Source organism: Ixodes scapularis, unplaced genomic scaffold (genome assembly GCF_016920785.2).
Source record: "Ixodes scapularis isolate PalLabHiFi unplaced genomic scaffold, ASM1692078v2 PGA_scaffold6__148_contigs__length_123643588, whole genome shotgun sequence".
NCBI classification, from domain to species: Eukaryota; Metazoa; Arthropoda; class Arachnida; order Ixodida; family Ixodidae; genus Ixodes; species Ixodes scapularis.
This window is the reverse complement of record NW_024609881.1, coordinates 7,818,619-7,842,790: the sequence shown is the minus strand read 5'-3', so window position 1 is coordinate 7,842,790 and position 24,172 is coordinate 7,818,619. Positions and strand designations below refer to the sequence as shown.

Genomic DNA, 24,172 nt, shown 5'->3' with positions numbered 1-24,172 from the left:
AAGCAGTGCACACTGTATCCATTTCCTGGTACTTCACTCTGTATGTTCTGGTTCGCAGAACACCCGCCCTCGCCTCACACAGCAATGAGCTTCCCCTAGAATTGTCATAAATGCTTTCTTTGGCAATAACTGTTTTGTTTAATCTATAGCTTTCCAGAGCCGTCTTTGTCTGCATTCCCTCTAGCCATCGATCTCTTTCTGTGGCCTTAACTTTCTTCTTAACTGAGACTTGCTCTTCCGTATCTTCGCTATAGCCCAAAAACTTTCCTCTTAATTTCCTAGTGCGCTGTCTCCACTTTGTGTCTACACTCCTCACGTATAAATCGCTGAAAACCTTTCGTGCTCATTGCTCCCCATCCATTTGCCTCAACCTATCCTCAAATTCTATCTTGCTCACCGCTTCCCTGCTCTCAAATGACGCCCATCCCATGTCTCCTTGTACTCCCTGGTTTGGCGTTTTGCAATGTGCACCCAAAGCCAGTCTACGTCTACTCCGCGCTGTTTTATTTCTAGTCTCGCATGCACTTCGGATTTCATGCATAGCACTGCGTTTCCAAAAGTCAAGCCAGGGACCATGACCCCTTTCAAAATCTCTCTCACCACCTCATACCTGTTGTAATTCCAAAGTGCTCTATTTTTCGTTACAGCTGCATTTCTGTTGCCCTTACCTATTATATACTTTTCATGCTCTCTGAGATATTCTGCACCATCACATGTCCATACTCCTAGATACTTGTATTTACTACCTCTCTCAACTGTAATATTCTGTATCTTCAGCCTCTCAACTTCATCCTCATTAAAAATCATGACTGCTGATTTTTCGCTACTAAATTCTAAACCTAATTCCTCTCCTTCCCTACCACAGATGCTCATTAATTCCTGCAACTCTGTCCTGTTGTTAGCCATTAGTATGATATCATCCGCATACATCAATCCCGGTAAGGATTGCTGAATTTTTTGGCCTAGCTTCGCCAACGAGGTAGAGGGGCTTAGAGCGATAAACCGGGGTTCCGGTCTGCACTCGAAAGTGACCCCCATAAGGAGGCTGCCATTGTACGCAAATTTGACCACACGTCACATGACCAAACCAAATACGTGACGTCACAGGAAAGATGGCAGCGCCCATGCAGCGGCTCTGGCCCCAGCTGGGCCGGAGCTTGTCGGATGCTTTGTTGGTTGTCGTTCGTCTCGGCGAGTTGATTTCAGACGCGGAAGCCGTCATATGAGGCCGGTCGAAAGCGAGTTCAGAGTTCAGCGTGGTGTTTGACGTAGGTATAACGTGAAAATACGGAGAAACGGTGTGCATTTCGCTGGTGACCGACCGGGATATTGCCACGGAAAAGACAATCTGACCTACGTTGCTCGGACCTCGGATTGATTCGGATACCGCTAGGATAAAATTTAAGGCGACGTTTCTGTGCTCTCGTTGACCATCGGAATCTTCGAGGTTTGCAGTGGAGCGTGTGCAATATATTTGGATACACAGTTTAGCGACGGAAATTGCGTGAGTCGTGCTTGGCGGTGTGCAATCGCGGTGCAGCTTCGATCAAATGACCGAGGGCTCACTTCGGTTGTGCGGCGCACCGGAAGGCTGCCTTGAGGCTGGTAGTTCCCGTGCCGTGCTGAATGATGCTGTGCTGCTTACAAATTGTCCGGCGTAGAAGTGCACTTTCACGGAGCACAGGTGTGCGGCGCACCGAAGAGCTGCCTTCAAGCTGGTAGTTCCTGTGCCATGCTTTAGGTGATGCTGTGCTGCTTCCGAAATTGTTCCGGCGTGGACGTGCACTTTCACGGAGCACAGGTGTTGCAGTTGGTATTGATCCCGCTGGTCAGTCGCACGTTTCGTCAACACAAACGTTTCATCCACACTCGTTACGCGAATTGCAAGCTGTCCGGACATTTCACCGAGCGTTTTGCGTACCCAGCTCACGCCGCTTTGTAGCAACAGTATGCAGTGGCTCATTACCAGAAAAGTGGTCCCACATCCATTTCAGTTCAGTTCGTCCACGGCAGTCGCCAAACCCCGAAGGAGAGGATTTATTCGGACAGAATGCCGCTAAAGCAATGCAGCTTCTTCAGTGGTCAGGATAGATTCTCTTCTGCTAGTTTTGTTATACTGTCACGGATCCTTGTTCCAGTCCTATCTTCTATCAATATTCACTATTTTGGGACACTGCAGGTCATGCTCAGCTTTAATTGTACGTTCAGGTGGAGGTGCTGGGCACTTTACCCGTAGCCCTCCACTCTGTGTGAACCCGGCGGCTCTTCAGCCGAGTTACCCGATAATGGGACACGGCTGGCGGACTATTCTGCGTCTTATACCCCTGTCGAGCCGTAGGCAAAGTCCTGACCCGAGCCTGGCAGAACAACCGCAAGACGACCGAGTACCACAAGGAGTAACCTCGGAAATACACCACGAAGCACCTGAAATCCGAGCCAGTTGCTGCTACCAGGAAAAACCACCGGAATTCGGTCTCCTGTCAGAAAATCCGAACCTGACTAAGCCAACAATGACAAACCTGTAGCAGCAAACCGTGTCCCCTCCCACCATTGTTTGCATGCCCGTCGCAAATCACACTTTGACGCTTTTTCACGCAAGCTGTATGAAGACGTCAAGGACTGGATTGAACAATATGACAGTGTCGCCCGCCACACTGGGTGGACAGACAACCAGCTCCTGCAGAACCTATACTTCTCATGGAAGCAACTGCCGGCGCTGGTCTGAGAACCATGGATCCTCCTTAACGTCATGGGAAGTTTGCAAGATCAAGCTGAAGCGCGCATCCGTCAGCCAACATCAACGAAAGAGAGCCGCATTCTTGATTCTGCCCAGGACACTGCCCCAATGAGAGCGCCACCGAACTCGTGGAGGATGTTTTGCGCTTGATCGAGCGCCCACGCCCACGCCAACCTTGATGCTACAGAAGACAAGTACCCAAGAATCCCATGCGCCTCACGTGAGGGACAACACCTTCGGCAGCCTTGTCCGCAACCTTCCAACAACAGTCGAAGTGTTCATATCACTGAGGCTTCCAACATGGAATGTGCACTGCATGCCCGAGCCTGCCACTATGAACAACTTCCCGGCGTCTCGACACTCGAGTTGTCCAGCTACTACTTCGACGCCAGCCTCCCAGGCATCCACGACATCACCCACGACGTTGTCTGGGAGGAGATCAGGAAGCTACTTCCTGCCATCAGTTGCCCGGCTTTTATTTTGATTGCCGAGATTGGTTCGGAACAAGTTTGACAGGTATTTCAACCGAGACTTCTGCGAGCAAAGCGGCATCTGACAAACCAAGGGCAACTTACGCCACAATGGCACGACGACCACCACCGGCTGCCCCTTAGTATTCAATGCCAATTCAATGAGACACTCTAACGCCGAAGCATTCCCGACATTGTGTGTAGGACTGTGCTCAACAAAGTACACCGAGGAAAACGTAGGTGATGCGAATGTGCGACCGAAAACCACTTTGCTACCACTGCATGAAGCCGACCATATCTACCAAAGCAGCCCGTACCAATGTATTGGTCGGCGAGGGTTCGTGCCAAACGACCTTCGATTACGTCTCGAGGAGCGACCACGGGAGATTAAGGATTACCTTCGGCGACCTTTGTCCCTGATGCCGAAGGTGCTGAATCAAAGATTCTGAATCCCCGATTACCCCAAAGCTCCTCATGTCCATCACCTCAACAAGAGGTAAGCACGACAAAGCAGGTGAGCGGCGATGCAGTGACAGTGGATTTGGTGTCGGTTGTCGTCCAAGGACAATACCTAAAAATTTGCTGACACCAATTTTCTGTGTCCACTCCACGAAGCACACAATTTCCAACTTTGAGGGAGAATGCCCCTGAGTGACTTGAAGGAATAGAATGGTTGGTTGCTCTCAAAAGTGAACTGCAAGCATCACCAGACTTGGATAGCAAACAAAAATTGTTGCCAGCTTTCAAGTCAACGGTGCAGCAAAAGGCACAGTCACGTAAGCAATACATGCCCGAGCTTGCTACATTGATGCCGAAAACTACCAGGAAAATTTTCGGATTAGAAGCAAGCCCTGCAGCTTCAGTGCACATGACGTATGATTACAAGACAGCATCAGTCGGTCAAAGTTGCCACTCGACCAAACTGAACACCGACGTGCCAGGAGCGTCATCCGACAACAAGGTCCACAGGTACTACAACTGAACGCCTGACACGAGACTGTCGCAGAAAGAACTCGTTATGGAACTATTTACTAAGAATCAATAATTACGTAATCAAGTGGAAATAAACATATTTGATACACTAACCAGATAAACATATTTCCGCTTGCCTTCATGCCTTGAGAGTCTACACACCGAGAATTGTGTCCGTTACACGCTCTGGACCTTACGAGGACACTCGCTTCTCTGGCCCTTCAATATTAATTAAGGGGTCATACCAGACTGGCAGACTTCTTGCAAGGGGCTGCACTCGTTCAACCTTTCCTGAACATGTGCTGCATCCGAAAACCAACTCCAGTGATGTGAAAATGTTATTTATTAATTTATTCCTTCCAGGGGCCTTCGTAGGCATTGTAGAGAGGATACTTAAAGCTACACACATGATAATAGCATTAAAGCACACTGCTGTAACTTGTTAATTGGAAAAACAAACACACCTCTGAGCATATAGTTTAATAGTATGTGTTGATGCATTGTTATATAGCATGACACTTCCTATATGTATGACACAATAGACCCTTTGCAGAACCTTATCAAGCAACACAACCGTCACCATTTTTTTCGGCGCTAAGCACACGAATGGGCCCCAGTTCACGTCGAACGCCAATGCAGCATTCGAGTCCAATAGGTGCTGAGCCAAATTCACAGAGATGGCGGACATAACATTCTTGTCGAACAAATACCCAAAGTATGAAAGCCTGGGGTAATTACAGTAGTAGCTACTGTAATTTGTTTCATCAGAATTTGGCAGACGGCAAAGGCTACGGTCTCGGTGAGTCAATACACACATTGGAGAGAGGCACATGACAGCATATCACCAGAGTGCTCGTCTGCACAGATTTGTCACACACCTTCGCTTCGTCTCTCTGATTGGCTCGAGGGGGCTGTGGCGGTTGGCCTTTTCCAAGTTACGGTGATGTGAATTATAGACAGCCCACACTTTTAAAAAGAGTCTATTGAAGAGACCGAAAGGAATGGTAGTCAACATTTTTCAACAAGATTGCTCTCCAGGCAAGGGATGAACACAAATATGAATCATCTTATCCAGGTAATTAGAACAATTAAATAATTGACCGACTAATACAACGCACTCTTGATGGAAAAGAGTATAGCTGCAATAAATCCTACAAAACAGAAAAAATGCGCAGTTAACCTATGCATGCACCAAAACAGTTGTTCTTATAGCAAGTCGAATAGCTTTGAAGCAGGTGCCTGCAACGATTTATTCTTCCCCATACTCAATAAAACGCCAACCACGTAGCTGAAAATAAGGGTGCACTTCGCACTCACACACACACACAAAAAAAAGGAAGAAAAGCGATCGAATGTAGAATCGTGGATTAGCACAAAAGGTTAAAATCGCAGGAGCTTCCTCGCTAAAAGTTGCTATGGTTGTTAGATGACGGAGGGCTGAAACAACTTCCCTTAGGCCCTAATGCGACGTATACATTTCGCGTAGATTCTCAGGTATTTCAACGTTCAAACAAAGCTAAGAGAATGCGAAAATTTCATGTTAAAAGCACTCAAAGTTCTATCGATCCTCGGACACATCCTGGAATCCAAGCACCGGTACGGCGATGCAGAGCTGATGCTGTCTCACAGGCATTAATATCCAGATGATCCAGAGCGATCTTGCGCAAAAACGGTATAAAGTCTCATTCCTTCATATTTTCAGATTATACTTGCGTCAGCGAGCACGAAGAAGCCCGAAGTCGTCGGAAAGCAGCTGCACATCACGACTACCGCGCACCGAACAAACTCGCATTCGCCAGCTCTGGGCGCTGCCATCTTACCTGTGACGTCACGGCTCTTGGGAGGTCACGTGACGAGTGGTCACATTTGCGTAAAATATGGCGGCAACCGGGGGGGTGCCACTTTCGAACTTCCGGTTTATCACTCTAAGCCCCTCTACCTCGTTGCTCGTTGCCTAGCTTACTGTAAGAAAGGTCGAATCCAAGCCAAGAGTAGCGCAGTCTAGAGCGCCATCTCTCGGTGACTAGCGGCGAACGCCCGGAGGTTCCAACTCCGGTCACAAATGCATGGGGCACGTGAGAAAATCGTTTTTCTTCAACATTTTGGGGATGTACGGAACAATAATAGTTTTTGACATAATAAAGAAACATTTTTCATTAATTTGCACTAAATTGTGTGCCATGTAGGAACAAAAATACTTCTAAAAATTGCCGGAGCGGCATCACGCAGCAGACGACGCGGCGACATCACGCCGTTCACATTACCCGCGCCGGCCAACCCCAAAAGGTCCACCTCCCCTCCGTAGAAGAATCGTTTGCTTCAAACGTCATTGCCCAGGTAGCACCAAAACATTATAATAATGTTATTTTTTTGTTTGGCCCAAATGTTTGAAATATGTCCTTAATGTCATTTTATTTAATATTTCCACAATGTTTATCTGTTCGTTAGATTAATGTTTTTCCATACGTTATTTGAACACACAGGAAACATTCCTTCAACATAAATTTAATGTTTGCAAAACGTTAAATTAACATTGAAGGAACATTCGAGAAACACTTTTACAACCGGTATGCAACGTTTGTAAAACATTAAATTCACATCAAAGAAAATGGTACTGCTACACTAGCAGAATATCCACAAAATGTTAGAAAGATCTTTTCAGTTGACGAAGACAAAAATATTATAAATCAGACGCAACCGCTACCCATGCAGTTACGCCTCTGCTGTGAACAAGGCGAACTGCATGGGTAGCAACTGCGTCTGATTACAATACTTTTGTCTTCAACTGAAAAGTTCTTTCTAACATTTTGTGGATATTCTGCTAGTGTAGCAGTACCATTTTCTTTGATGTGAATCTAATGTTTTATAAACTTGCATACCAACAAAACTGCAGGTAGTCAAAGCTGAAAGAAGGGTGTTGGAAAGGAACCTCCTTGAAACCCAACGACAGGCAGTGTTTCACTACAGACATGGCTTTTCTGAGGGCTGAAAAAGCTAAGACTTGCAACAAAATATTGCGTCCTGGGTCTTCGAGGAGGTCCTTTTTCACATACATAGCAATGTTTTCCAGAAGATGAACCACCGGACTCCAGTGCGCAATACACATAACGGGAGAGAATTGACTGTATGCACCTTTTGAAGAAGCTTGATCGTAGCATGTCCGTTAACTGAGGAAAAGAATGTTTGTGAAAGGCACAATATTGCACACTATTAACAAAAACGCTAGAATTAACAAGCTCCTTTTCATCACAGCACATATTGAGACGAAATAATTGCAATTTACTACCCTTGCAAAGATGAAATCAGTCAGGTACATGTACTAAAACATTTATTGTTTCAAATTAAACCAAAAGCATATACATACGAGTAAGGATGCTGCTAGACTCAGCTGTTAAAATGACAAGCCAATAACTTAAGACAAATCTGTATGTACTACAGAAACAAGCTTGAAACTGAGTAGAAGTGGTGACTAGAGCGGGTGAAGCTTGAAGCTGAGCTAGTTGGCTCATTGCTCTATATAGTGCCAGCTGAACATAAAAGAAGGGTTAGAGAGAGAGATAAGAAAGGCATACACCGCTGGACTAGGAACTGTTTCATCAGATCATCTTTCTCTTCATCTACATTGAGTTTCACTTCCTCTTTTTTTCTTATCTACATTGCATTTGATTTAATTGAGGAGTTCTTCTTCTAATCTTATACCCAAGCATCTTCTCATCTTCCATCTGTCCGCCATAAGTGCGGCCCTCTAAGGTACTCAACTTCCTTGTTGTGTAGTGCGATGGAAGGCACACACACACACTCGTCTGCCTTTGCGTCAATAGCAAGGGCCTCCAGGATTTCTCGAGTGAACTTGTGGCGGTTTCTTGCTAGGATGGTTAGGCTAGAAAACTCTGGTACACACCGGCACATGTGACAATGGGCGGGTAGGTCCCCTGCTGCAGTGGTGGCCTTCACCGAAGCTGCATGTTCCCTAGTCTGGTCACCGATGCACCTTCCCGTCTGTCCAATGTAACATTGACCACATGACAGTGGGATTTGGTACACAACCTCCTTCTCACATTCGGTGTGCTTGGTCTCGTGAGATACTTTGCAGTTTGTCTTCTCCTTGTTGGTCCCTTTGTTTACATGATGGAAAGTTGCACACAAAGAGACGAGGAAGGAACACAGAAGACAGACAGCACGATTCATGACAGGGGACATCGACACCAGGGGGTCGAGTTCAGTCGCAGAGGAATATTCGCAAAAAGGCAAGTTCTCTTTCGCTCATGCAACCGACGGCTGACTAACGCAGCGATCGGCCAGACTCAAGATGGTGAACGCCCTGAGCACCTCGCGCGTTTGTTTTTCATTAAAGCGCCCAATGATTGAGGTTTTTTCTAAAGATGGTGTGCAGATAGAGGTCTTACAATGCACCAAAAGGTTGACCTCATACAGTTTATGATTGTGCTCTCGCAGCCAGTCATTCGAACACTGTCTAGTCTGTCCGACATAGCATCTTCCACAGGAAAGAGGAATGCTGTATACAACGCTCGATGAACAGGAAAAAAAAGGCTGCACATGTTTTTTGTGGCACGTGTTTTTTATAATTTGTTCTCTTTGGCGCAGACCTTAAACAAATTTGTCATATTTTTTTAGGGGCTGATATTACTGTGGGCACAGCACACCTACTTGCCACTTGTTTTAGATTGTATCTACACAAGATATCGCATAATCTAAAACAAGTGGTAAGTAGGTATGGTGTGCCCGTAGTATTATCAGCCTCTAAAAAGATGTGACAAATTTGTTCTAAGGTTTGCGCCAAAGCGACAAAGACACGCGCCACAAAAAACATGTGCAGCCTTTCACTCCTCGTTCATTGAGCGTAGTGTACAGCATTCCTCTTCCCTGTGGAAGATGCTATGTCGGACAGACTAGAAAGTGTTTGAATGACTGGCTGCGAGAGCACGATCATAAACTGTATGAGGTCAACCTTTTGGTGCATTGTAAGACCTCTATCTGCACACCATCTTTAGAAAAAAATCTCAATCATTGGGCACTTTAATGATAAACAAACGCGCGAGGTGCTCGATGCGTTCACCATCTTGAGTCTGACCGATCTCTGCGTTAGTCAGCCGTCGGTTGCTTTGAGCGAAAAAGAAGTTGCCTTTTTGCGAACACCTCACTATGACTGAACTGTTTACCCCCTGGTGTTGATGTCCCCCGTCATGAATCGTGCTTCATCTTTTCTTTCTTCACTTAATATACCAGAGTTGCGAGTATGCGCCTCTCTGACTTCTGTGTTTTTCCCTTGTCTCTTTGTGTGCAATTTTTCATCATGTAAACAAGAGGGCCAACAAGGAGAAAATGAACTGCCAAGTACACCAAATGTGAGAAGGAGGTTGTGCACCAAATCCCATGTCATGTAGTCAATGTTACATTGGACAGAAGGGAAGGTGCATCAGTGACTAGACGAGAGAACATGCAGCTTCGGTGAAGGCCACCACAGCGTGCAGAGCACCTACCTGCCCATTGTCATATGTGCCTGTGTGTACCAGACTTTTCTAGCCTAAACATCCTGGCAAGAAACCGCCACAAGTTCACTCGAGAAATCCTGGAGGCCTTTGCTATTGACGCAAAAGCGGACAAGTGTGTGGGTATACCTTCCATCGCACTACACCACAAGGAAGGTGAGTATCTTAGAGGGGCCGCACCCATGGTGGACAAATGGAAGACGAGGAGACGCTCGAGTATAAGACTAGAAGAAAAGGAACTCCTCAATTAAATCAAATGCAGTGTAGATAAAAAAGAAGAGAAACTCAACGTAGATGAAGAAAAAGATGATCTGATTAAACAGTTGCTAGTCCAACGGTGTGTCTTTCTTATCTCTCTCTAATCCTTTTATGTCCAGCTGGCACTATATACAATTGCCATGTGTAGAAGCAGTTAGAAAAACTTGATTACTAAAACGGTATCGTATTAAAGAAAAGCCGGAAAGGACTGACTAAAGCCTGTCACTAGACTAGAACAGAAGTCGAGACATTAAATAGGCCTATTGCCGCTTTAAAAAGTAAAATATGACAATAGAATATGAAATAGGCTGAAGAAACTCTAGAACAGGACTAGACAGAAAAAAAAAATTAAAACAAACAGACTTTCATCTTCCCAAGTCAAACCACAGTAAAGCCTGTCACTAGACTAGAACAGAAGTCGAGACATTAAATAGCCTTATTGCCACTTTAAAAAGTAAAATATGACAATAGAATATGAAATAGGCTGCAAACAAAACAAGAAAATAATTAATACAGAGTGCCGGAAACTAAATTTGAGGTGGCAAATGATCATAATACGTGGAAAACATAACAGTGTAGCTTAATTCGAAATTTAGCTTTGTGACAATGGTTTGCAGGTTTGGAAACCCCTCAAGAAATTAGGGTGTACTAGAAATATCCTAGTGGGAAAGAGAGTTCATATAGAGCCGCAAAAAGGCTGACCTGATTTCCCACATAACTACGAACTAAAAGAAAATGACAATCTTGTTCAAGTGCTTAAAACAGTGAATTGATTGCAAAAAACAAACAAAGTAGCAAACACTTATGACAAGAGACAACACAGGTACATCTCTCAACTAGCAAAAATAAAATAATGCCTTGTGGTAGTTTATTGATGTTGCTAGTTGAACTGTACACCCGTGGCATCTCTTGCCATAAGTGTCTCTCTTTTGTTTGTTTCTTAACTCCCACCAACATGCTATCAAATCCTTTAATTTGTTGTTGAGTCACTTGTACCTAGTAGTTGTCAGTCCTCCTGCTCAAGCAAACCAACATTGAAACACGCGACAAAATACACCTTGTGACGACCCGGAGCTGAGCTTGTTGGTGCAGCGCTTGTCGATGGGGCCAAATGAACCTACAGCACAAAAACAGGAAGAGAGAAAATGAGACAAACACAATGCCGGACTAACTTCATCCACATACTTTATTTACAAAAGAACCAGTTGGCCCCGTCTGGGGCCAACCTGCTCCTGTGTAAATGAATAAAAATGCACTCCATTAAACAGTTTAGTCCAGCATCGTGTTTGTCTAATTTTCTCTGTGTTGTCATCTTGTATGTTCAGCTGGCCTCACCCAATAGCAACACACAATCAGTCCCACAAACGGCTGTCAGAAATACTTTTACTGCCCTATTTTCTAGGAAAGCAAGACAAAGAAAATCAAGCTGAGTGCAGAACTTTCTTATTCGGCTGCTACATTCTGTATGTTAGAAAACCAATTTTTACTTTTTTCCAATAAGAAATTATTGTAAACAAAGCTTCCTTCGTTATTTTGTAGTTGTGCTCACTGCTTCTGCTGGTGCATTTGATTGGGAGGGGCAATGATACAAGTGAGCATGTACTATTGCAATACATTGCAATATGAACACAAAGCGCATAACTTTCAGTACACTGCTTACACACCAGGCACCAGTCAAGGCATTCAAGAGTTGGAGATTAATCTAGTGTCCTTGGTCGAACTACACATGTGCAAGCTTCGCTGGCTCGTGGCCAGTTTGTGCAGCATTTGTAGAAAGCCACAAGCTCTCTTCTTTGTATTTCAATGTATAGCGATAGTACAATAGAACTCTTCGCTGTGTTACAGATCTCATGCATGGTTTACATTCTTCATTTTGTAAGCCTCAGGAGATTTTTAGATTAATCATCAGCTTCAATGTATTTGTATCCTTCCTGCAAAGATTAGGTTGTTGCTTGCCTTGAGCACGGAGCCGGACGTTGGCGAAGCGCAGCCAATCACCAATGGCGCGGCCCATCTCGTCGTCTGTTGCAGTTTTGCGGGTTACACGTACAGCAGCTGAAAAAAATATGCACAGCTATCAGAAGTTTTATAACGATCACTGTAAAGTAATACTTAATAATAAAAAAAAAAAAAAGACGGGTGCATGCAAGCACATTACTCTCCATAGTGTAGACAGTGATACAAAAACATTACTCTTACCATAGATCAGGCTAAAGATCTTCAGTTTCCCGGCTTCTTGCTTTCCGTTTCGCCCGGTTCTGTTGTAGAAGACGGCAACTTCATCTCCGACAAGTTTCTTAAACACCGTTTTTGTTGTAGAGGCTACATCTCTACCTCCAATTTGGCCAAGCTCTTTCACCTAGAAATCAAAAGTTATCCACAATAAGCCACACATAAAACCTTCTCTTGCTCAAAGAACAGAAGAAAGATGAAAAACAATGACTATTTCAGTACATGTATGTTCTGGATAATAACCTTTGGCTGTAACGCACAACAACTTGAAACTTACTAGCTTTGCAAAAATGGCTTCATTTTTTAAGCTAGCCTCCAGGAAGGCAAATTCCTCTCTTGTCTTCACTGGATAGACTGGAAGGTCTTCTGGATGGACTGGACCAGCCATGGCAGTAGGGTCATCAGCATTCACATGCATCTGTATTCTGGCCAACATTGTAGCCATGCTTGTCAACTGTGCCTTAATACACTCAAGTTCCCTAAAAACTGTGACCAAAGCTAAAAAAAAAAAAAAAAAAGAGCAATACGTTAGAACCTTATCAATATTGAGTGTTCCGATAAAGATGATAAAAAAACAAGCCTTTATTCATTTTCAAGGTGACAAGGAGTTAATACTTTAATCGCTTAAAGCTGTAAGAGCATTAAAGATACAGAAACTTTTCTCTTGTTGCTCACGTTACCGAAGCACTTAGCTTAATTACACAAACAAATTATCCATTCTTACAACGTGCAGCATGCATCAATGCTGCAAAGCAACAAGGCTAAAGTTTTTTTTTTTTTAAACAGGACATGCCTCAGCCAGGGTTGTAAAGCACCTAGGTACAAGTAACTCGAAATCGGTATCTAGGTACCTTTGTTGTACCTGACATAAAAACCTAGGTACTTTCATTTTTCGGTATCTGTATCTGTACAGGGTTGGAACTCATGAAATGTACTTGGGAGGAGCCACGGGAGCAGCTGAACCTACATTCTGGAGCAGGCTAGGAGCAGCTCAGATAAGTTTTCACTGCACTTCAGTTTATGTCTTAGTAATTACATGCGCGAATCACGTGACGTGCGCAAGCAACGAACGTGCAGTTGCGCGAAGGAACAGGGCAATAAATTTCGAATTTATCCTATTGTGTAACTCAATAACGAAGCAGCAGACTATGATTAAGCGTAGTTATCATATTCGAGGCGATAAGCAGGAGCAAGGTTAAAGTATGCCAAGCAGATCTACCGCTTGCATGAGAGCTGCTGGCCGGCAAGGTTTCGGATTGGACCGCATTTCAGTTCTATCAAATCACGATTTATCTTGTGGGAATGCGGTTCCAACTTTTAACGATGAAGTACTAACAGGAATCTTTTGCTCCTGTCTTCAACTGGCTGAAGTCTGGATCCCGGGCCGCAGAGCCTCAGGCAATCTGACTCTTAACGACTCGACCTCACTTCTGCTGACGTGCTTAAAGGGCAACTCCGCTTCATTTTTGGTTTTGAAAAAACAATGCAGTCCTCTTCAGTATCGCCTAGGAAGACCACGAGTGAAATGTTACGACGCAGTTCTGTCTAAATGTTTCTTAAACGGTCCGGCAAACTTCGCAACTCGCCAAGTTGTCGAAATCGGCTGACTTGAGCGGGCGATCAGGCGCAACCAACAGCGCAGTCAAGGCTATGGCATGGGCGGAGCCAACATTGAGCTAAACGTCATTATCATGGCCCCCTTTTGCTTGTTTTCACTTCTCCGCGCGAGCGTAGCGCATGACGTCAGCAACGTTGCCTCTCGGCGCTCAGCGGTGTCCACATGATTGGTGTAACGCGCCCGCGCAGCGCGTTTCTTGGGAGCCGTCCGGCCGCCCGCCGTTACCGCCGTCTTCCGCGTCACAACCGCCGTCGTCGTCTCACCGATTGTGATTATTGTCTCTCGGAGTTTCATCCACACCACGGACACCATGTGCGCAGACTTATGCCGCAGTTGTGCAGACGTCGTCGAATGCCGTAGACACCAAAACGTGGCGAAGAGTGCGGTGCAGACGACACTCGCGCCTGCCACACGCCCGCCCCAATCCCGCCCGTCGTTGGGCCGAGGATCACGTGACATCTCGTACCACGTGATGGCCATGTACTTGGCGGCCCGAGGCCAATGTTGCCGGGCAGAGCCGAAGTTTCGGTTTCGATTTCAGCTCGTGTTTAAAATTAGATTTAAAAATATATAGCCCACTTTTCGCAAAGCAAACAACGTAGTGTGTTTTACTAGGGCTTTTTAATTCGAAATCACTCATTATCCCGAAATCTTCGGAATTGAGCGGAGTTGCCCTTTAACCGCTTATGGTTGAAGGATAACAATCCAGAAGCAGGTGGTGTAGCGCTTGGAGTCTGACCCCCAATTTTTTTCGTGCGCTTCTGACTCGAGATACACAGGGAGAATAAACAGAGCAAAGGAGTGCAAGGCCGACCAAGCTAAATGCGCTCATTGTTGCGAATCGGGTCGATAAAAACCGGAACCAAGACAAAATACAATTCTTTTGGTGCATAATGGCACGAGGTATTGGCTGTGGCGCAGTTTCCACAACATGTTTCAGGATGGCGCAGACATATGCGTCTGGCGCAAATGGTACAGCTATTCCACCCCTGCTGTATTTTAGGTACATTTTCCAGAAACTTGTAACTAAGTGAAGTTACTTTTTACAGGTTCATGTGTCAAAAGTGCACATACATCCTAACTCTTCTGTCAGTCACAAAATATACTTGCCTTTGCTTGAAGGTTCAGCAGAGCAGTTCAAAGAAGATGCACTTTTTGGTCTTCCTTTGGGCAACACCAAGTCATCTGAAAAACCACAAGCAATGCATAAGTAATAACAAGGATGAGCAGTTGAACTGCTATGTCACAGTTGCGTATTTCCTTGGATGGGAGTACAAGGCTGTCAAACTGCAAGCTGCAGTGTGCTTTATTCTGGAATCCTTTCTTCTTTTTTTTCTTGGGGAAACGCGGAAAGGGGCGAAGGGGGGGGGGGGAGTCCTCTTACGAGGGATCCGCGAGCCGCACTTGGACCAGCAAAGAGCCGCATGCGGCTCGCGAGCCGCGGTTTGCCCACCCCTGATCTATACCATGCCCATACTGTACACTATGCGACGCTGTTAGCACAAACACAACATCGTCGGGTTTACTCGCTTTACTTACACAAATCAGGTGATATCACCAAAATTACTAATGCGGTGAAAAGGGCCCATAAGGGTTTCACAGCTTGAGCAAAGCACAAAAAAGCGCCGATGTCATGTTCATGCTAAAAGTGTCGCACTGTGTACATAACAGCCTGCACGTGGGTCTAGGAAGGCCTTTTCTCAACTCTAGATTACAAACATTCGAAGTGTGAAATACATGATCTGTAGTTTTGTTTTGATTACCTTGTGCATTTCACTTTATCACTAGTATTTGTTCATGTAAACCATTTCCTTCAAAACACGTGTAAGAAAAAAGGACTTGCCACCATCAGTTTGGCCTGCTCCTCCACAATGTGCTCCACTTTTTCTTTGAAGAGGTGGTGGCGGTGGGGGCTCAGCGAGAAATTCAATGTCACCTTCTGGAGGTGGTTCTTCAGTTACTCCCTCCTCATCGCTGCTGTCAGTGAGGTAGTCATCGAAAAATGTCGGAGGTCGCCGTATTCTTTTTTGCGATGTCTCTGCTTCCGATGTAAGGTCGGACTCTTCCTCCGCCTTTATGGACCTCTTGCGGGCAACTTCGTAACTGTCTGCAAGTCAGATGTTATGTAGATAATGAATTAATAAAAAATGTGCGTTGAATGTGAGGCATTATATTTTGCTGAGTTTTGTCTAAGCTGTACGTAGCTTCTGCTAATGAAGCATATGCTGCCTTTTTGTAGCTATCAAGCTGTTACCAATGTGTCCTATTAACATAGGCAGTGGGAGGTCTATAGTACCGTTACCATAGTAACTAAAAAAAGGGAGTCAGATATGATATGTACTTTAAGAATTATTTCACAACCAAACCCCCTTCTCTTTTGTAGATTCTGCGAAAGTGTGGATTGTAATAACTTTCAATAGAGCAGTGCTCTCTTCAGAATGAAAAAAAAAAACTAATGGCGTTCAGGGCGGAGCTTACCTGTATATGACATGACCCTGCAGGCAAATTTTGGCCAGTCTTTGCCTGGCTCCGTTCTGTCCCTCACTGCACTGTTCACTTTTGCAGTATTTTTAAACGGTGGCCAGGGAGCTGTCCCGTTCTTAATCCAGCGTGTTGGAACCACGGCCACGTCATCAGTCTTCATAAAATGGGCGACCGAGAACATCTAGAAAATTCAATTTGAGACCGTCAGTAAAGAGCATACCTACAAGTTTTATGAAGTAACAAGATTAGGGGTGTGCAAATAGTGATGTAACCAAATCAAACATGAATCGAATATTGATGAAACCAAATAAAATATGAATGCTGTGTACATGGTTTATGAAGGTGAAAATTACTAAAACTAAAACAAAAGAAAACTCATGATGTGTTTGGCATTTGTATTGATAGATGGCGCTCCCTCCTTATCGCAACGGCTCGTGACCACCGTGGTTTGTTAAAATGGGCATAATCTTTTTGAAATGTACCTTCGGTTAAAAAATAAATGCGGACAATAAAAGCAAAACTTAGAGTAAAAAAAACGTGTCTGTATAACGGTGGCGCTTTTGCTGTCAACGGATTTCGTCTGCGTGTCGTCTGCTTTCTTTCACTGGTCGGCTGCAACTTCGGAGGCTGCTCCCGACGCCATCTATCGATACGAATGCCAAACACATCCCGCTAATGAACCCCTCTCGTTTACGTCGCTGCCCGCCGTAGACCCTGGCAAGTTTCTTGGCCTTATTTTTTACAGAACGAGAACTACGCTTTATAATTTTACAAGAAAAAACCGACCTGTGAAATACACCGCTGACGAAAAGTTTAGATTGTTACGTGCAGGCATTGATTTTTACGGTCCATTTCAGATCGAGCCTGGTGGCTTGAACCACCCTATATTTCATGGGCTTTCTTTCTTTGCTAGAAAAGGAAGCAAACAAAGTGTATTGTGTTCAAAACACCCCAGTTGGCTGTTTCTCAAGACTTCTAAAGCCTGCCAGTTGACACCTTGATCCTGCTGGTCTTAAAATTGATATTTAAAAGTTTGCCAAGTCTTTCTTGCGTTTCGCAAGACACCTGCTAACAACATAGTGGTTTTCACTTGTGTAGAGCAGAGGTGCACAGACTGGAGGTTGTGGGGAAATGTCTGGCGGCTACAGAGCCTCGGAGAGCTCCAAAAATAGTTAAGGCGGGGGTCGCCGGAGGGCACTCAGAAGCTTTGGGGGTTCGCAGTCCCGAAAAGGTTGTGTACCTCTGGCGTAGAGTGTTCAGTCTTTTTATACTTGCGGCATCTTAGCTGGGATATCTATCAGTTGGGACAATAGTTACGTGTAATCACCAAGTCAAAGGATAATCACATTATCATTCATTTAAAGAGCTAAAGTAGTGAGCACACATCATGAGCAAAAGAAAACTAACCTTTTATTAGACATTCACCTTACAGCTTTTCTATTTTGGTCTTTCCATCATATAAACAGTTCTATTTATAGCAGCTTTTTTCTAATCCCTCAATTTTCAACCTACAGATGCCTTATAATCAGAAGAAATGTCCTTAAAAATCCCCTAGCAGTTATTAGCATAAAGACATAATTTATGCCAAAGACATTAGCACACACACTTTATTTTTATTCGTGATGATTATATACTCATTAAAACAACACTATAAGTGAGAGCACATTTACGGCAGATATTGCTTATCTGAGCTATCCTGTGTGCAAGAGTGGCTTAACCAAAAATTCACCCCCACAAGGAAGCCAGCAGCACTTTGATTTGACCTGTTCAACAGTCCACAAAGCATTTGCAGACGAAACCTGAGAAGCCCTGAAAGTACACAGTCCAGTTGTGTCAACAATGCCGGCATAGAAGTTTGTTAATCTCTTGAAAAACTGGCCACAGATCTTGATCTCTCCATCACGGGACACAACATTTGTTGCGACGACTACATTTCCATCTTCCATCAGAAAACATGAGTCTGGTAGGTTCACTTCCAGAACCATGCCTTGAAGAACTAGCTTGTGATACTGCTCTCCCTTAAATCCTGGAGGTGCTGGTCCGGCATTATGCGGCTTTTGCAACAATGCCTGCTGCTTCGGTGGTATTCTAGGATGCAAGTCAGCATGACTGCGCTCTTCTAAGCGTTTTACAATCTGTTGTAATGGTCGATTTGGTGACTTCAAATCTCGCTTCAGTTGACCCAGAAAGTTCTCAAACCGGAACGCAGAGAAGGAGTCAAGGTGACCGAACCTCCGCACATCAGCAGTAAGATGCAGCAGAGAATGTATGTTGTACACGTAAATGCCTTCACCGTACAGGTCCCCAGCATCAGAAACAAACTCTTCAAGCAGCTTCTCTGCAGAATCAATCTCCTCATGGCAGAGTCGTGGGCTTGACAGGATTGACACTGCAATGCTCAGTTTGAGAAAGTGCTGGTAGTAGCGCTTCTCCATGTGGTCTTTTAGAACCGCAGGACCGAAGTACAAGAGGAAGTTTCGTAGCTCAGTGGCCTTCCATCTCTCTAATTCATGAAGACTCCGGGGCTTCCGAGCCATCTCCCGAGGGGTGTGTCTCTGGAGTTTCATGAGCATTGTTGAGATGCTAGTCTGTGCACGTGGTGGGAGCTTTGATCGATGAGGTCGTCCCCGCACCCAATAGTGAAGTAGAAGCCTCCGCATAACGCCTAGGCAGACTAAATGCATATAGTCGAGGGGAAATTGGCTTACCATGCCAATCTGTAGCTCGACCAATGGGGACTGTCGATGATGGTGCCCTTCCTGATCCTGCTTTCGAAACGACTCGTCTGTTCGTAGGGGGCTGCTGACTTCTGGAAGAATTACTTTCCGGCAGCTTTCAGAGAAGGTGCCTTCTTGGGTGCACTTTTCACAACTGAAGTATCCCCCATGGCCCTTGATGCACTTCAGAAATGCCCTTGCGGGCGCATCGCAAATGAACGCATGCACTCGAACTACGCACTCCTTTCCGCCCTCGGTCACGTGTTCTTCCAGCAATGTGCTTAACTCCGAAATGAAATCGGTAAGGTAGTCATCCAAGTTCTCCGGCTTCTTGTCTCCAACAAACAGAGCTATGACGAAAGGTTCAGGATCGCAGCTTTCGACGACAGATGCAAGAATGGGCCAGAACTGCTTGCTGGAACTTTTCGCTATAGGCAGGCCATCAACATTGATGAGCAACGAAATGGTGTCTCCAGTGATGCTGCCTGAGCTCATCATTCGTTTTAGTGACGATTCGATTCCGAAATAGTGGTAGAGGCCGGACGCTCCCATGTTTTTCACATTGCAAGATCTTGGTGTCCCCATTAGGCTTCTTGCGTCACTAGGCAGCTCCGGGTGATACTTCTTCAATATCTTTAAAAGCTTGCTAAGATGGGATGCGCAGGCTTTGGTCTCACGTGCCCAGGTGGCCAGCTCGCTTGCCAAAGTAAACTCATCTGCACTTGAGATTGGCAAATGAGTTTCAGTTTCTTCGGAAGCTGATGTGCTCGCGCAAGGATCTCTGGGATCGTCGACTTGCGGTGCGCTCAGACCCTCCCTGGCTCCGTCACTGCTGTCGTCTGATCCGTCAACCGCAGAATTTCCATCGCTCTCGTCCGGAGCAGACTTAGAAAAAATGTCCGCAAGATGGTCGCGCACGTTTTCGGCAATAATTCTTTTCTTCTGTCGGTCGCACACGTCATCAAATGCTCGCCTCTGTCGCTTCATTTTACGAACCAGGAGATCGTTTCCTCTTAGCACCGTTCAATCACAAAGGGATATCATGCATCGCGAGTCGCGCAGTCTGGCGTAACCGAAATCGCGCGCAATCGGCGAACATGGTTGCCCACTTATCATAGTCATTGGTTGCGCTAGAAAATTTTGTCCGGATTTCGTCCGGGTCATAGTGGCAGCGCTTCGCTCTTCAAAATAATAATCACTGTAGAGCCCTCAAATAATTACTCTTGTCTATTATTACCTAACCAGCCTCGCACATTCACGAGCATGTGCGAGGTTTAGGTAATAATGGGCACCCTAAAGCGAAGCTCTGCCACTTACAACGCACCGCCTTGAATTCCGTCTAGGACCGGCACCGAATTCCGGTCCTAGACGGAATTGTTGAGGTCAGATATCGACCTCCAAAGGATCCAAAGGCTCCAAAGGAGCCGTCCCGATTTCGGGTACCCGAGACAGGAATACCCACAAACGTAATATGCGAGATCCCGTCGGTTAAGCAAGTGAGCAGCATCACTAAAGGAAATGAGGTACCGCTACTTACGTTTCACGCAGGGTACGCAGGTGCGTCGGTGCCACAGTGGGATTACGCAGCCTGACCGTTAGGCACTTCGAACCGTAACTACTAGAACTTGTCTTCACGATGTTTCAGAGCCACGGTTGTCAGGTCAGAACCGTGCGAGCCACAATTGTGCGAGCCGCGATACAAACTTAAACTTAGACCGCTTAAACCAAACTTAAACCATACTTGAACCACTTGAACCGGCGGGAACGTATGTTGCCAACCTAAGCCATTGGTCTAAAATAGGCTAAACCAACCGTGTATGCATTTTGTAGTTAATAAATTATATTATATTTTATTTTGTGACTTAAAAGTAGAACACATCAAGAAGAAAATATCTGTAGTGTATAGTATTAATAAATTTACTCATCAGACTTTACTTATTTACACACCCGACAAACTCACAAAACCAAAGAAAAGAAGTCTAGCAGCACTGTGTTTGTATATTTAGGGTTGTGATGGCGGCTGTTGTGATCTGGTTCTACGGGTTCTACGGAACGATTCTTACTCATTTACGCCTTGCTTTGCTTGTTAACGCTCTAAAAGTAGCGCACACGGATGGTCTTTTTGTGCGGTGCAGTGCGTGTGTTGACCATGGGCTTGCTTCAAGTTCAAAGGTACCCTTTTCGTCTCTGCCGTGTTTTGTGTTTGTACTAAGAGATTTACAACGTTTCGTTGGCTCTTTAGAGAGACCGCATCAAACAGTTTCTCAGCATATTTGACGGGATTTCGCACATATGTGTAATACGGTGGTGGAACCTTTCAGCAAAATTATAGTCTTCAGGGATGACGTGCTTGCGGACATGGTTGCAACTTCTGCTGGTCGCCTCTCTACAGAGAGTCGAGCTCCGGGAACACTCCGATGAGGTACACAATGCTTCTCAACTCCGCGCGGCGGCTTCTCTCACTTCTGAAAGTGCGGACATCCGCTTCATCGCGGTTAGGCCTGCCTGGACGACTGCGCCGATTGCATGACTCATGCTGATTGCCGGGAACATCTATCGAAATCCCAGGCCGTCGCCAACCTCCCCGAGCTGCGAGAAAGCGGTTTACAACAACGTGGCCGCCCTAAAATGTGACCTGTGTGATTGGTGGCTCCATGGGAAGTGTGAAGGGCTGTCGCTACTCGCCTACCGATGCTTGGCCTCCTCGCCGGGCACTGGTTTTGTGGCTCATGCCAGCTTCCTCCCTCCGATGACTCGCACCCCGCACCCATATCCACCGGTGTCGTGCCCCCCCCCCCCCCCCCCCCCTTCCCCCCACGAAACTGCCAGGCCCATCGCCCGGGACACAAAACGGAGTGACGCTAGTAACCGACGTACTCCTCCCGCACCGAGGAAGCGGCGACACATCGGCATCCGGTATACAAACGCTCTATCCATCAAGAACAAACTCGGACCTCGTTGTCTTGTTTGAAACTTCGCCGAACACAATCTTTGGGGTCTCAGAAACCTGGTTGGATGATACAATATTCGAAGGACAAATTGCTGACACCCAAAAGTTTAGCATCTTCCGGAAAGACAGGATCTCATCGAGAGGGGCAGGAGTTGCCCTGATTGTACTGTCTCAGTTCACATGTGAACGGCGAAGGAACCTCAAACACATAGTTGCATGGATGCCAGCCTCCCCACAGTACCAGCACACATGTGTACATTCCCTACATAGTGCAGTAAATATATCATACTTCTATCTAATTCAAATAAGGGAAAAGAAAAAAAACTAATTATTTTGGGACAGACATTCATTCTGGCCAAATGAAACAAGTATTATGTTTGCCAATTTCATTCCCTTCCCATCCCACTCTTTATTTAGTCGTAATAAACACCAGAAATGCCCAGATTCATTTTTGATCATTTAGAAAAACAAAGCATGACAAAAAAATTTTCATAGGAAAAAAAATCTTTTATTTAAAGAGGCACATGTTTCTATACTTCAGTAATTAATCCACCACCTTCGGGCACCTCTGGAGTAAATCGTAGGGTGATGCAGGTCACTTCAAGAGGGCAAGGGAAACGTTAGCAGGATCAAGCTGGCAAGCGGAGAGACTGACTGTTTATGAAGAAGGGATGAAAGCGCTTTCGTGATACACATCATCACTTCACTTATCCACAAGCTCCGTAGTCTATATAATCACCTCCTCTTCCCTCAGGCCTTCCTGGTAAAGGGAAGTGAATCTATTAATGTGAAACATAAAACAAGTGAAACAAGCACATACTATTTGTGGCTGTCTTTCTTTCAAATAAGTAGCATAGCACATATTTTAATTTTCCTTGCCATTTTTTTGTATCTTTACGCTGCATTTCATTTAGATCTTACATATAGGTAGAGCCCTGCGTGGATAACAGTTTAATTATCTGCAGACTTTGTATTCGAACCGTATCCGCAAACTTTTTACATTATTGTATCCGTATCCGATCTGCATCTGCATACTTTGTATCCAAACTGTATCCGCATACTTTTTACATTATTGTATCCGTATCCGAACCGCATCCGCAAAATGTGGAACCAGATCCGACTCACAATCCAGGCATTCATTGTAAAATAGAAATGACACTTTTTAAGCTGTTTGCTTATCTTTGTACCAAAGAAATCTGGCTCGCCATTCAAAGGAAGTGTCATTTTATCATTATCAGTTTCATCGGATTTATATTAAAAGCGATTAGGAAAAATCATCTCAGTTATGTGATCATCCTAGGAATCCGCGACACTCTGCCCAGAAGGAGCGCACAAAAAGGTTATATATGTTTTTTTTTTTTTTTTGCTTTGTAACACCTATTTTATGCGGACGCATACTTTTGAAGGATAAAAGTTAAAAAAGGGCATACTAAATATGACATTACAGTTCTGTTAAACAATTAAAAAGTAATAGAGGTTCATATTAGTCCGGCTACGACGCACTGGCGTCGTAATTGGACGAACATGAACTACCAGGCGTTTTGGCTAGGGCTCTAAGCATACAAAAAAGAAACACAGAGGCAGTTTACCGTCTGCCTATGCAAGTTCGCTGTTGACTCTGAAACTTTACAAACCGTGGTGCCACAGGGTCGCACTCGCTGTCGAGGCACTTTTTGTTTTTAATCATGACCACACTACTCTTTGCGAAGAGGGGGACGTTTCTTTACTTCCTTGTGACTTGTACGTTTGAAGTTTTCTTTGCCCAGAAAAAGTTACAGCTCTTTCCCTGCCAATGTGCTAGCTTTCTTGGGACAATTGATGCCCTGCAATCTTTACTTTTTTTAAAGGTAGCATTTTTGACGAGAGGAAACACACTAACTGAAGCGATCTTCAGTGAGAATCAGATCTTTCTTAGGATCCCTATTGTTTCTTCGAAACGCGTTTTTGTGGAAATATGTATCGGTGGACAACTTTTCATGGACAAACGGTTCATCGACGCTGTACGTTTTGTGGGCACATGCCGCTGCAATGTTTTGTCGACAACGCATTTCTTCACCAAGCTGCTAAAAGCTAGCGAGCTTAACCAAACCATGCCCCCCTCTCCCCTGTAATCCAGGCGAGACTCAACAAGTTTGTTACAAAAATAGCAAGGTTGTGTGCAACAAAACATCTCAGGTTTTTCGATGAAACGAACAGGAGAAGCCTTTCGATCAAACGTTTCATC

General features: G+C 45.0%; 2 protein-coding genes across 2 annotated transcripts; both read right to left on the bottom strand.

The window, feature by feature from the left end:
- Nucleotides 1–11,208: 11,208 nt before the first annotated feature.
- Nucleotides 11,209–12,653, bottom strand: LOC121838340. The gene is made up of 3 exons (XM_042294535.1): nucleotides 12,457–12,653; nucleotides 12,147–12,306; nucleotides 11,209–12,002 (listed from the first exon to the last, which is right to left on the bottom strand). Exons 1-3 carry the CDS (start codon nucleotides 12,622–12,624, stop codon nucleotides 11,830–11,832), a joined length of 501 nt encoding a protein of 166 aa, XP_042150469.1. The 5' UTR covers nucleotides 12,625–12,653; the 3' UTR covers nucleotides 11,209–11,829.
- A 4,654-nt stretch (nucleotides 12,654–17,307) lies between these two features.
- On the bottom strand, nucleotides 17,308–20,093 carry LOC121838339. The gene has a single exon (XM_042294534.1). The coding sequence runs from the start codon at nucleotides 19,983–19,985 to the stop codon at nucleotides 17,973–17,975; it is 2,013 nt and encodes a 670-aa protein (XP_042150468.1). The 5' UTR covers nucleotides 19,986–20,093; the 3' UTR covers nucleotides 17,308–17,972.
- Nucleotides 20,094–24,172: the final 4,079 nt, after the last annotated feature.

Bases quoted from the DNA above. Each gene is read 5' to 3' on its own strand.
- LOC121838340 (XM_042294535.1), bottom strand. From the start codon at position 12,624: ATGGCTACAATGTTGGCCAGAATACAGATGCATGTGAATGCTGATGAC. The intron at 12,307-12,456 runs GTAAGTTTCAAG...TTTGATTTCTAG, and splicing joins AAGCCATTTTTGCAAAGCTA to GTGAAAGAGCTTGGCCAAAT. The intron at 12,003-12,146 runs GTAAGAGTAATG...TATTTTTTTCAG, and splicing joins GATCTTTAGCCTGATCTATG to CTGCTGTACGTGTAACCCGC.
- LOC121838339 (XM_042294534.1), bottom strand. From the start codon at position 19,985: ATGAAGCGACAGAGGCGAGCATTTGATGACGTGTGCGACCGACAGAAG.